This window comes from Ctenopharyngodon idella, chromosome 19, assembly GCF_019924925.1.
Source record: "Ctenopharyngodon idella isolate HZGC_01 chromosome 19, HZGC01, whole genome shotgun sequence".
NCBI classification, from domain to species: domain Eukaryota; kingdom Metazoa; phylum Chordata; class Actinopteri; order Cypriniformes; family Xenocyprididae; genus Ctenopharyngodon; species Ctenopharyngodon idella.
In genome coordinates, this window is record NC_067238.1 from 17,569,850 (window position 1) to 17,583,983 (window position 14,134).

At 35.1% G+C, this 14,134-nt stretch overlaps 1 protein-coding gene across 9 annotated transcripts in view; it reads right to left on the reverse strand.

Annotated features, from left to right (window-relative positions):
* The window catches only part of ptk2aa (protein tyrosine kinase 2aa), an 84,274-nt gene that overhangs the window by 27,290 nt on the left and 42,850 nt on the right, over positions 1 to 14,134 (reverse strand). For all 9 annotated transcript variants that reach the window (XM_051872191.1, XM_051872190.1, XM_051872189.1 and 6 more), the window contains 9 exons: positions 11,987 to 12,074; positions 10,104 to 10,183; positions 9,954 to 10,016; positions 7,168 to 7,222; positions 3,749 to 3,889; positions 2,730 to 2,807; positions 2,190 to 2,297; positions 719 to 836; positions 420 to 450 (listed from right to left, as the gene is read on the reverse strand). In XM_051872191.1, the coding sequence (XP_051728151.1) occupies positions 420 to 450; positions 719 to 836; positions 2,190 to 2,297; positions 2,730 to 2,807; positions 3,749 to 3,889; positions 7,168 to 7,222; positions 9,954 to 10,016; positions 10,104 to 10,183; positions 11,987 to 12,074 (762 nt within the window). The remainder of the gene's footprint in view (positions 1 to 419; positions 451 to 718; positions 837 to 2,189; positions 2,298 to 2,729; positions 2,808 to 3,748; positions 3,890 to 7,167; positions 7,223 to 9,953; positions 10,017 to 10,103; positions 10,184 to 11,986; positions 12,075 to 14,134) is intronic.

Here is a 14,134-nt window from a genome sequence, read left to right on the forward strand (position 1 = left end):
ATAGCGGATGTAGTACGTCTGAATTCAGAACATACTTTTTCAATGGTCATGAAGTAAATTTAAATTTAAATGTAGTACCTACTCAACAGTACGCGATTTCGGACGCAGCTCATGTTTCTAGCATGTTGCTAACATGATTTAGCACATTGCTAGCATGTATTAACACATTGTTAACATGATTTAACATAAATATACATGTAAATATATTTAAATTATTAAAATCATCATGACATTTTACACAAATTATCACAAATGTATTGTGATAATATTATATAATATATACAATTCTCAAACTTTAGTTCTGTCTTGGTTTGGTGGTGTTTAGGCTTTAATTTTGTGTCAAACTAAATGAATATCCTGCCTGACGTCAGTTTATAAAAACAGCTCAGGAACGGCAGTGAAGTGAATTTATGACTTACTTTGGAATGGATGGAAGAGCTCTCTCACCCTCTGCAGGACAGAAAAACACACAACATCAGCTGATAAATCAAACTAGAAGAACAAGACCCACCCAAACACAAAGAACTGCACTTCATATTTTACTAAAAGTGTTCTTGTAGACCACTGGACTTATTTTCTATTTATACCCTTTTTATTTGTGTCCTGCAGATCTTATTGAAATGGACAGCTGTGATTTTCCACTCAATACGTCCCATTCATAGTTTACTGCCTCTATACTACAAACATGCCACAATGCAGCAGTGTGAGGAAGATGTACCTTTCTGAGGTCTGACGATGAAGGACTGGCTGACGGCATTGAGCAGTCGACAGTAGCCGTCGATGAGGTCGGCCATGTTCTCAGCAGTGGCGAAGGATGGCGTGCTGATCGTGAGAGGCTACGAGAAAGAGACTCACAATGAGCCATTATCAACAACACCAGACACATGATGACGTCAAGCTACAGCAGAGACCAGCTGCAGTGACCAAAAACACACACACTGCTCAAGACACACCCACAAATGATCTCAGACACGCCCACAACAGTGTTTGCTTTTACTGTGATTCTGCTGTCGAAATTGAACGTGATGAGATAATAATAATAATAATGATAATAACAGACAACAAATACACAACACGCCTTTATATTTTGTTGTCTTTGCTTTCTGCATGCAAAAACGAAGTGTAGTCTAGTCCGAATCCCAAACAAATGACTCTTATGAGCTGAATCTTTAATGAATTTGTTAAAAAGGCTCACAAACTCACAAGTTTAAATCATTATTATTTTGGTACTATTCATATAATATTAAAGTATTTATTAATATTTTGAATTAGAATGATATTTTTCAATGTTTTAATAATTTTGTTATGTGATTTTGTCATTTTTATTAAATATTTTTTTATATTTCTATTTAGCTTTGATTTATTTTATTTCAGTTTTAGCTTTAGTTATTTAAGTACTTCAACTTAAAAATTGGAAATGTTGGCAAATAACTGAATTAAATTTTACTTAATTTTTTTTATTTTACTTAAAAATTTTAGTAATTTTGTTATGTGCTTTGTCATTTTTATTATTATTTTTTAACTCTATTTAGCTTCATTTTTATTTCAATTTTAGTTTTACTAAATTAAGTGTTTCTTTCTTTCTTTCTTTTGAACAAAAAATAATAAAATAAAATAAAATACAAAAATACAATAAGTGTGTTGCAACATACCGAAGGAAAAACAATATCTATAAAATGCTATAAACAATAATTACAATATGTCCGAAAAGGAGCGGGATGAAGCAGAAGCTTCAAAAGTTTCAACTCAAACTTTTCAGTTAGTTACCAAGGAAGGGAAAAAAAAATTGAATCTAATATTTATATTTTGTTATATTTTAGCTATATTTTAATTGCCAAAAATTATTTTTAGTTTTAGTTACCGGTTTAAATCAGTCTAACGAATCCGCCACAGCGTCTAAATCTGTGCAAAAATGCTGTCCAAAAGACAGACGGCCAGAAAGAGAGAGAAACAGACTGAGGAAAAGTGCAGACAAAGAAACCAAAATAACAGTGACGGTCTGAAATGAGCAGGGTTGAGCTGGATTTACACCCTTCTGAGTCACAGATCTCAATCTAAACACTTCCAACAGTAGATCCTACAGTTAAATCATCAACTTCATCTCATCTGCTTTTGAGCTGAAACTCCTTCAAAAACACATGCAGGTTTTATTTGAAGGACAGTTTCTGCTTCAGTCTGCTGTCGTTTACCTCGGCGGCTCCTGCCACGTCCAGCTGTAAGATGCCCTTCCTCTCCTTCTCCTCCACGCAGGAGTAATGGATGCTCTGCACCTGGGTGAAGTTGGCCAGATGTGTCGGCTGAAAGAAAAACAGACACAGGTGATGATGATTTACAGACATGTAACAAGAAAGATCTGCTTTGAAATAAGGAAATGCTCATGTTATGAGTTATGATGCTTCATGCACATTCACTGAACTTTCCATCAACTTTGCCTCCAGATAAAATCCTGTGTCCACAAACCACAGATGATTAATCAGCACAATATCTGATTAACATCCCTTCATTAACTCTGTACTTTGTATGAACTAATGTTTTTTTTGCCAGTGAAAATGACAATGCTGCAGACTGTAACAATATGAGCCAATCTATTTAGCATATTGTAATGTGAAGCAGGATTCTGGACCAATGACATTTCACTGTGGGCGGAGCAACTGACAAAACCAACTCAGATTAACATAAAACAGATGGAACTCATTGTTTGTTGCTATGGTGATGTTGATATGTGTTACCGTGGAACCCTTGTCTGTCAGGTAACTGATTCCCTCCTCCGGACCGATAGCAAGATCCACTGATATGACCCAACTCGACTGAGAGAGAGAGAGAGAGAGAGATCAAAGAAAAAATTAATCAGGTGTCACTTGGCTAGCACAAATTAGTGAGTAAACTAGATGTTGGGTATATTATTTTATGAGGAACTGCTATTTTCCTCTAGATATATTCCTCACATTAATCCACCAAAATGAAAACAAACTGTGATATAATATATAATCATATGACAATGTAGTATAATATACACTACTGTTCAAAAGTTTGGGGTTGGCAAGATTTTTTTTTAATGTTTTTGAGTCTTTTCTGCTCACCAAGGCTGCATTTATTTGATGAAAAATACAGTAAAAACAGTGAAATATTATTACAATATTTAAAATAGCTGTTTTCTATGTGAATATATAGTAAAGTGTAATTTATTCCTGTGATCAAAGCTGAATTTTCAGCATCATTACTCCAGTCTTCAGTGTCACATGATCCTTCAGAAATCATTTTAATATGATGATTTGCTGCTCAGGAAACATTTCTGATTATTATCATTGTTGAAAACATTGTGCTGCTTCATATTTTTGTGGAAACCGTGATACGTTTTGTTTTTCAGGATCATTTGATGAACAGAAAGTTTAAAAGAACAGCATTTATTTGAAACTTTTGTAACATTATAAATGTATTTACTATCACCTTTGATCAATTATATGCATCCTTGCTGAATAAAAGTTTAAATTTATTAAAAAAAGGAAGACCCAATCTTTTGAACAGTATAGTATGTATGTAGTATAATGGAAAATATAGTTAAATAACCAGTAATAAATATTTTTGGCCAGTAATTTTTCTCAAATAATTTACCATTGGTTTGGATTTTTTTATTAATATTTTTTTGTAGAAAAAAAGTTCATTTTGGACACAGTGTCAGCAAATATAACTCCTCCAATGACCACTAGGAGGCACTGAAGGCCAGTATTTCACACATGACCTGACGTACCCCCAAAGCACAGCGAAAGCACTCTTTGTCGAATCTGTAGATGGGTGCCAGGATCTCAAAAAACTTCAGCATGCTCTGCTCGTCGTTCAGGTTGGCGAACTGCTTAAATGTTTGCTGGATCTGTTTCCTCAGTGTTTTGGCCTGAAACACAGACAGAAAGATCAGCTCACACGCTGAATGAAAACATTAAAAACTGATTAAAAACAGAACATTAGTCAAGTCCCATACGACCAGTACTAGCTTAGAAATCACTCCAATAACATCATATTGAATTATATTGCTATAAAGTGCAGCAAGCAAAATCTATCTGAAATCTCTTCAAACCTGTATTTTAAATCAGAAATTATAAATAAACTATATTTTGACATGTTCTGAAGAATGAGTTCTGCATCAAAGTTTATTATTTAGGTTTAGGAGGTTGTGCAAATCACTAACATGAGCTATTAGCAAACACAATAAATATTGTATGCTAAAGTAAAATCATGCCTATATGTAACATAACAGAACTACCCAGAATCAAGTTCATAACAACCATCAAATGCAGCTGTCAATCAAATAAAACACTCATAATACACAAAACCAAAAAACACACTCCATCTCATTATTGGTGACCGTCCTGGTCATCTTCTCTGCTACATCAAGTCGACACATGCTCAAATTCTGCTACATGTGCATCTGAATGGATCAGAACTGCTGTTAGAGATCATCAGAGCTCTGAAGGCATTATGGGTATCTTAACAACATTGTAGACAAAGATCATATCAGACAAACATGTGCGCAGTCACTTCAGAAGGATGGTCCACCCTTCCTGAGAGGACGTCCGGCCTGGTATCTGGTCTTACATCTGTGGAGGAATTATGGGAAAGATCCGACGGACCAAACAAGAGGGTGGAATGCAGGATTTCTTCATCTTGGGCATCAGAAATGTGCCTCTTCTAATCTTTTATCATGACACGCCATTTCAAATATTTATTTTACGTTTTAAAGCGACAGAAATGAGTCTCCGATCCACAATCCATGAGAAAACTGACAATACAAAAATCATACATGTCGTGAGATCTAGTGACATCTATGAGAATATAGTTAATAATGAATATTATTAAAGTAATAAAGATTTCAATGCAGACAGACACTGCTTTGAAGTTAAAAGAAAAAGATAAAATAATAATCATAAATAAATAAACAAAATAAAAAATAACTAATACTGCACAACACTTCAAAAAAGTCTGAATATTAATCTCTGTCATCTATTAACTATCCTGGTTTCTCCTCATTGGTCTTTAAGGAATATTTCTGCCATCATTTACTTGCTATAATGTCATTCCAAACCCATGAAACATGGAGAAATTTTTAGGACAATCCACAATTCTCTTTTTCTAACAATGAAACTGCATAGTAGATGGAGGCTGAGCTCTAAGAAAATGACAAAAATAACAATAATAATCATATTTCACATTATCACTGTATTTTTTATCAAATAAATGCAGCCTTGTTGAGCAGAAGAGACTTCTATCAAATCTAACAGGCCTCAAACTTTTGATACAGTGATCATATGGACTGCTTTTATAGTGCTTCAATGTTGCTTTTTCCTCATTCACTTTCACTGTATGGAACACAGCAGCTCATCAAAACATTTCCTTTTATTCTCCACAGCAAAACAGAAAGTCATAGAGGTTTGGAGCGACATAGAGATGAATAAATGATGACAGGATTTTCACTATCCCTTTAATAAGCCCAGTGAAAAGCAAACAATAGCATTATTAAAGAGATGACACGAGCTCAACTCGATGGCTGAATTTGATTTATGCGGTCAGGGTGACAGATGGCTGCGCTGATAAATGAACCCCATTTCTAACAGGATCAAATGAGGACTGCTCTCCACACTGACACTGAAAACTCTTTTCTGGGAAGCAAACTGATTAAACGTTATAATCCGCCTAAATGAACAGCTCTCGAACAACATAAACGCACAGTTGATGGGAACAGTGTGAGAGGCAGTGGAGGATGGGTAAATATCTGGGGCAGTAAAATAACACCTCTGTCCTGACTACGTGCAAACACACACGAGCGTGCGCGCGCATACGCATTTAATGGTGACCCCAGGGTCAGAGGACAACCCCACTATTTTACCGAGCATCTGTCTGCAGGGGTGTGTGGGATTGTCTAAATAACAGCGGTCAGTCAACACTATTCTTATGCCAGCTGCACACACCGAAATGAAAATTCTGTCTTCAATTACTCACTCTCATATCGTTCCAAACCCATAAGACTCTCATAAGAGGTATTTTTAATGAAATCTGAGAGATTTCTGTCCCTACTTTGAAAGTCTATTCACCAAAAACTCTGACGTTTAAAAATGTTCATAAAGAGATTGTAAAAGAAATCCTTATGAATTGAGTGGTTTAAGAGACATGATCACTTTATATGATGAACAGATTTAATTTAGGTTTTTATTCACATGTAGCAAAAAAACGTGGACAAAACAGTCACTCTTTGTAAACTTAGTTCAATGCGGGTGCCGTATGCTCGAATATTAGCAGTCATTTACCCCGTCAGGTGAGACCTGAACAGCACACGTTACTATTTGTGTTTAAACTAAACTCATTTAAGCCTCGCCAACTTAAACATTCAAGAGGAAGAATACGCAAAAGAGAACTCGCCAATATTGAGTTCTCTTTCAGATCTTGCACTTGAACGGACAAATTCACACCAAAATTATGTCAACATGCCCATCTTGGTGAGTATCCTAACAAACATAGTCGGTTACGCCTTAAGTGAACGTAAACAGTCAATAAAGACAATGCATGTGATAAGGGTCAGTGCATTATGTCTTAAAGTGACAGCAAACCTGCTGTCTGTATTTTCAATGTTCATCAAACAACAAAGGAAATCACTTGCTGCTCTTGACTGAATAGCTTTTGTAACTTTAATAATGATTAATCTTTATTTAATTTATACAGTGAAGATTATTTGCAGTGTTATTTTACATTTGATTACTTTATTCAATTTCTGTACCTGAAAACTACTGTTAGATACCTGAAAAACCTGAAAAGCACTGTTTATTTTATTTGTCTCTTTGCTCTATGTATTTGTGCTGTTGCTTTTAGTTTGATTATTTGTTCTTATGTTCTTTATTTTTATTTGACAGTAGTCTTAAAACAGTGACCATAAAACCGTGATAAAAACTGAACCGTGAGTAATTTGAACCATTACACCCCATATATATATATATATATATATATATATACACACACATACATTGGGACTGATTCATCTGTGCAAAAATAACATGCATCCATTTGATTTCAAGCCAGCTTTAATGGCAAGTACTCAACTCAAGCCAGAAACATACTGCACACAAATGCATGAAAATGTAAAACTCTATAACCAATGTGTTGTAACAGAAAGCGTCCACTCACCTTAACAGACTCCATTAAACTTTTGGGGAAGAAGCGTTTGAGTCCAACGTCCTTTCTGTAAAACAGACCAGAAATCTCAGCACAGATGCAATGATGTCATCGCAGTCTCAAAGACGGCCAAGTGTTTTTTAATATAGACATCTATGCTCATCTGGTGAACTGATCTCACTCAAACTCTCCACCAACATGTAAAGAGCTAAAAACATCATGATGAAGCTCTTGAACGGGCTGAATGACGTGTGGAGTTCGTGAAGCAGTTTTTCCAAACATCATGAAAACATCTTTGAAAACACAAGCATCACTCTACAAAATGGGAGTCATTTGTTGCCCTCATATACATGTGTAAAAATTATTAGAACAATGAAAATCTCATGTCAATGTCTAATATGTTTTTATAGACATGCTTTAAACCCAAACAAATTAATTCAACTTTTTTCTCCTTTTGTCATGGTAATGCATTTTTGGCCTGTATTTCTAACCTCTTATTCCTGCGTTAACTAATTATGCATATTTTGATGAAAACAAAATATATGGAAGTTAAGTAAAAGCTAGCATTTTTTCTTTAGTCTTCCTATAAATATTTTTAGATTTTATTTGACGCCATTTATATTGAAAAGTCTTGAGTTTGGGTCCCCAGGTTATGCATCAACCTGTTACATCATATTCTTTCTTTTAAAATAATGAACAATTAATCCAAACCTTCATCATCATAATACTTTCTAATTAAAATCTCCATTTTATCACTGTACCTTTTGTTTTGTTACATTTCTACCTTTTTACCACAATTTTGTAAACATCTGAAATTGAAATTGTAGAAATAATAATATTTAAAAAGTGGAGATTTGGCATTATCATATCCAATATGCCAGACATAAAGTCTATTCTTTTTTTCTTTTCTTTTTTAAATGTGTTTTTTGGACCCTATCAGACTGGAGAAGTCACCTGACCTGTATCTTTCAGTGCACAGAACCAATGTTTTTCTCTCAGGCTCTGTGAGTGAGCGAGCCGGTGGATTTAAAGCCCAATAAAACCCAACAGTCCCTGATGATTGTTTCATCGTTTAATCTAAATGAAAAGCACTCCGGTTCAGCTTTGCTCAGCTTTAACCGTATGGCGCCTCGCCAAAAACAACTCACCCATGTTTATGGGCCTCGAGAGCGACACATCAGTCGATACTTTAAACTGCTGTGCTAAACTTTTAGTCCAGAGAGGTTAACGGCACACGCTCTGCCAGACAAGACACACCTACTCACTCGTTATCATGACTAACTCACACATTTTAGAATAAAAGTGCTAAATAACACGAATGTAAGTATGGGAAGGATGTTACACATGCTGCGTCCCAATTCGCATACTACCTGTCCTAAATAGTATTCAAAATTAGAATTAGTGTGTCCCAAATCATAGTATGTTGAAATGAACATTCCAAAGATACCCGGATGGTCTACTTTTTCCAGTGTCATGAGAAATCGAGTATCTAATATAATATACCTAATATAATATAAGCTAAGCTAGCAGACTAATCGGGTCGATGTATGCTATGCTAGTACATAAGCTAACTAAAAAAACCAGTAAGAATGAGAAATGCTTGATTTCACAACCTATAGCTTCAGTTATATACTAGTATATGAACCATGTAATTTAAAAGACATTAATGGTCATTATAACGCATTTTAAACAATATAAATAAAGTGATTTTGCAGGAATTATAGTCCGGCGCTAAAAGTACTACCCATTAAAAGTCCATTGAGTCCTAAAGGAGACCCGATTCCTGGGGGGACTCAATTTCTCACCACACCGGTTAGAATCCAAAGTGCAGATCCATGGACACTCTAATATTTGCCCACAACCCATTGTGCGCTGGACGAGGATTCGATTAGAACTACAAACACGAACGAAAAAAAAACTACAAACATGGCGGTTAAAAAACAAACATGGCGGATGTTCTTAAAGGTAGGTAAAGGGGTTTGAGTGATTAATAATCAGTATCTAATGTTATTCACATTATATTTCATCTGCAACAACACTGTTAACCTTTATAAAGATAAGTTTGGTCATAAACTTTTAAATGCACCATTGCAAACACATGAGGAGTCTCCACATGAAAGACCCACAACTGGCAGATCAATGTGCTGCTACATTTCTCTGCGATACGGCAAGAAATTAAATTCAATTAAACGTGGGAGATTTTAACCTACTAACCTATTTGCCTGCTCTTCTGCTGCACACTCAAAAGTATGGACTTTTTCTTCACAAAAACAGTAAAATAACAGTGGTTCAGAGGTTAACCAGGTGATGACTTCCTTCCCTCCAGCTGCTGTCAGAGCAGCTGTCACTCAAATCAAACTGGCGCAGTGATTGGTGTGCACTCTTTGCCCTGTCGCGCCCCCTGAGGGGCCAGAACACTGCTGTGTGACTGCGGGCAATCAGACGGAATGACCCGGAACTAATGCACACGTGCGTGTGTGTGTGTCAGTCTCGCTGAGGTGGAAGAGTGACTTTGTGCGTGTGTGGCAGTGTAATTATAGTTAACAAAAACTAAAACTATAAAAAACAGGTTCATTACTTGAAATAATATAAACATTAACTGAAATAAGATGAAATATTTAAAAAGTATCTTATTTCATCAAGTTGCCATGTCAACTTTTCAGATTTTTATTTATTTTGGCATCTTGAGATCATATTGGCCACTAACTGTGCCATTTTGGCCATTAGACTCTATTAGATATGATATTCAGCATCATCTGCCATCATGAAACTCATATCGATTAGCCGTCAACACTTACTCTAAGAGTTCATAGTTGGATTTTTTATCCAGAGCGTTTCCTCTCATCTCTCTGTAGAATCTCCTGAAAAAGACAAAAGCACAAATCAAATCAACACGAGCTTCTCAAAGTTCTGCTGCAACTCAGAGTCTGACCAGAGGAGGAACGGACCTGATCTCAAGACATCCCAGCTTTAGGGCAATTTCCTGCTCCACCTGATCTGCCATCTCCAGCATGTAGTCATTCTTCACCTGTGGACAAAAATATGTTCTATTGAGATTTCACACAAACATTCATCCCAGAAAAATGCTGTACTCCACACAGGAAATTTGACTATAGAGTGCTTTCGCATTTTACATGGATATATGGATGGATGGAAACAGGAAGAGGAAAAAGGGAAGACGATGGATGGATGGATGGATGGATGGATGGATGGATGGATGGATGGATGGATTTTGTAAGTTGCTTTGGATAAAAGTGTCTGTTAAATAAATACATATATATGTAAATGAAAGGAAGAATTAAACTAAAACTTATTTTCAGTAAGCAGTGTTTTTAACAGATCAATATATAGTATCATAATCATTATATTTAAATATAATTTATATATAATACATTTATATAATAATTTTAGATATAACTTTATTTAAAAATATTGTTATACTTAATATAGTATAAAAATAAATACATAAATTAATATGATATAATGATAAAATATACTATGTATTTTTCTTTCATAATACTACATTTTTATTGATTGATCAGAATAATATGATGAATTAATATTTATGATATCAATGACAGTTATATTATCATTTTTAGATGTAATTTTTATATTTTGATGTAATTTTTATATTAAACTTATTAGTTTTATATTAAATTATGAATTTAATATAAACATGAATAAAAATAATAAATATGTTTTTTTCTATAAAAATACATCATAATATGAAGTACATGATAAATGTCATAATATAATGCAATTATTTTTAATAGTTCATATAATAGAATTTTGTATAATAAATCTTTGAAAATGTATATTAAAATATTATTTGTATATTAATTATAAAATATAATTAATATAATTAATATAAATATGAATAAATAATTAGGGTTGTCAAAAGTACCAAGTCGGTTCTGAAATTAAAAAATCTGACGATACCAGCATTTCCTCCTAGCTATTTAAGCACTGTTGAGTGGATTCTTAAACACCTCTGATTGGCCATTGAGTTCACATGCTCAACAGATACATCTGTGATTGGCTACAATGATCAACGCTTCAAAAACATGTTGTAAATAGACATCTTTGACGCTCTTCACTGAGCACTTACACAGATAACAGGGGAGCGTTTGAAAGCAGGCGTCTATGACTTATAAATTTCAGTACAGACTTGGTACTGAAGTCGGTACTTTTGACAACCCTAAATATAATATAATAAAAATACTATGTACTTTTTCAAATAATAAATATTACATTACTATTATTTGTTCTGGTTCTGATAGTATTTTATGTCATTACTGTAGCAGAGTGCAGGAGTGTGACTCTGAGACTGTATCTGTGATTGATGATGTCTCTGAGAGCTCAAGCTGTTTTATACAGTGACGCCGCAGCAGGTGTTCTGCTCCAAACACAAACACTAAATCACTCATCACGGCCCGCAAAATAATACGACTTCATCACAGACGGCCTTTACAGAATCTGCCGTAACGTCCTTCTATTGTCCGGATGATAAACAGCCTTAATAAAACGGATCCATGATTCTTCCTGTCAGCGGGAAAACTGCTGAAGGATTGTGGGATATCACGGTTGATGCTCTGATGTTGTTAACTACCGAGGCTTCTTGAATGACGGCGAACGGAACAGACATGCGCCACAAACTCGTTGACCTACTTTGACCACACACATGCACGCACATGCGCACGCGCACACACACACACACACACACACTCAGAGCCTGTGGCCATCACACACACACTGACTCCATCTGATGAAGCTGTTCAGACACCAGCGGGATGGGCAAGTGCTGAGATGCTGCGAGGGCACCTTGACCCACCTGCTGATAAAAGTAGTTCAGTGTCGGCTTGTCTTCAGCAAACTGATTCAGGAAGCCCTTGGGCAGGTAACGGATCCGCAGTTCATACCTGAGGAAGAGGGGGAAAAACACGGTAAATAAAAGAGTCATGACAGGAGTCACCATGTACCTAAATCACACACACACACACACACACACACACACACACACACACACACACACACACACAATGTATGCAGCAAACACATTACCAACACAGTTATTGAAGGATAACACAATGAAATCCTGAAAATGCCCAGACCTCCCACCCACAGCACACACATGATCCCTGCATGATCTAAACACTCAAAACAATCAATACTGGAGGATTTATCATTCAAAACATGCAGCTGATCACTGCAGCAGAATGAAACACTCAATACTGATATGAGCCATGAAAAACCCATCATGAGCACAACACATAAATCACTGTCGAGTGCAGCAGTCCGATCATTATTGTTCTTTCCAGCGTCTACTCTGATCTTTTCCACAGTCTTTTACAGCATGGCTTCATTTGAAGAGTTCCCTGCTGTACCACTCCAGAGGAAATGATCTTTCATGGCTTTTCATGACTTCCTGGAACTTGCTCAGGAAATGATCGAATCTCAGTTCCTGAGAAGTGAAGAAAGCAGGAGCTCAATCGCAATTCATACACCAAAAATCCCGTCTGCTGGGAAAGGTGGTTTCTCTGGTGTTAAACCGTAAAATTTGTTCTTGGCTTTTAGGATCATAAATTAAATAAACAATAAAGGTTGGGAACCTATATGGCAAAAAACTATGCTTTTGTCTGACCAAAATATATGTACAGTATATGCTAAATATGTTGAAAACGCACAAATTAATAAAACATGTTTTTTTAATATAAAATAAAACATATTTTGCCTTAAAAATATTGTTTAAATTTCAAATTATACCACATTATATTAGAAAATGTACTTCAAGGAGCAAGAAAACACATGTTCAATCTTAAAATACATATTAAGTGAATGCAAAATGTATTTTGGATGATATAAACATATAACTAATAAATAAAAATAAATGAAAATATAATATAATATAAATTTTAATATTAAATATATTTAATTACAAAGAAAATATATTTAAAAATTGGCCAAAAAATACGAGGAAATTTAACTATACACACATTATACATTTTTATAATGTTAATTTAAATATTATATATACAGTTATTTACGATGAAATTATATGCCAAAACTGAATTTTAACATCTATATGAGATATATACATACACACACACACACACACACACACACACTCACATTTTAAAATATTTGTAAAAATATATCTAAAAAAAGTAATATATATATATATATTTTAATAATAATTTATAATATTTATATTTTACTGTATGTGAAATGTGTAGCACTTTGGGAATGGGTATTCCAATCCTGCAAGGCTTTCCGCGGGTCATTTTGTGTGCAGATGATTGGTTGTAGCCGAGTACGCGATCGCTTGTGTTACTCTGTTGAGGAAATCAAAGCGGTGAGAGTCGTCTGCCCAGAGCCAAAGAACTAGATCCTCTTCCAGCTCCATCCTAACATGAGCTCATCTGCCTCACAGCGCAAATGATGACCGAGAGATCCGTCAACACCCCCGTAACATCAAAACAACACTGACAGCCGTGTAGGCGCAGGATGACATCAGCGCTGCCTGACGTTTCATCCAGAGCACCATGTGACAGCATCCTCTCCCTTATCTGATTACAGCTTCTGAGATTTACAAAAACGCACAGAAGTCAGTCTGGGAGTGACATATGAAAACCGCACTCACATCAGAGGATCAAGAACAGACATAACTCTCTGTAAAATGTCAAAATGGGAGTAAATTGTTGGGAAGGAATGCAGGATGGAATCTGGCTGGGATTTCCCACCCATTCATACAGGCTCTGAAAAGAGAAAATGAAGATACTGAGGGAAGAAATTAGTACAAGTAGAAAATTTGATTATTCAGGATTGAAGATTTTTTAATTGTTTTTGAAAAAAGTCTCTTATGCTAATCCAGCCCAATTCTGCATTTATTTGATCAAAAATACTGTAAAAACAGCAATATTGTGAAATTTTAAAGAAATCTCAGAAATCCTCACATACTTTAAGCAAATTGTTCTTGTAC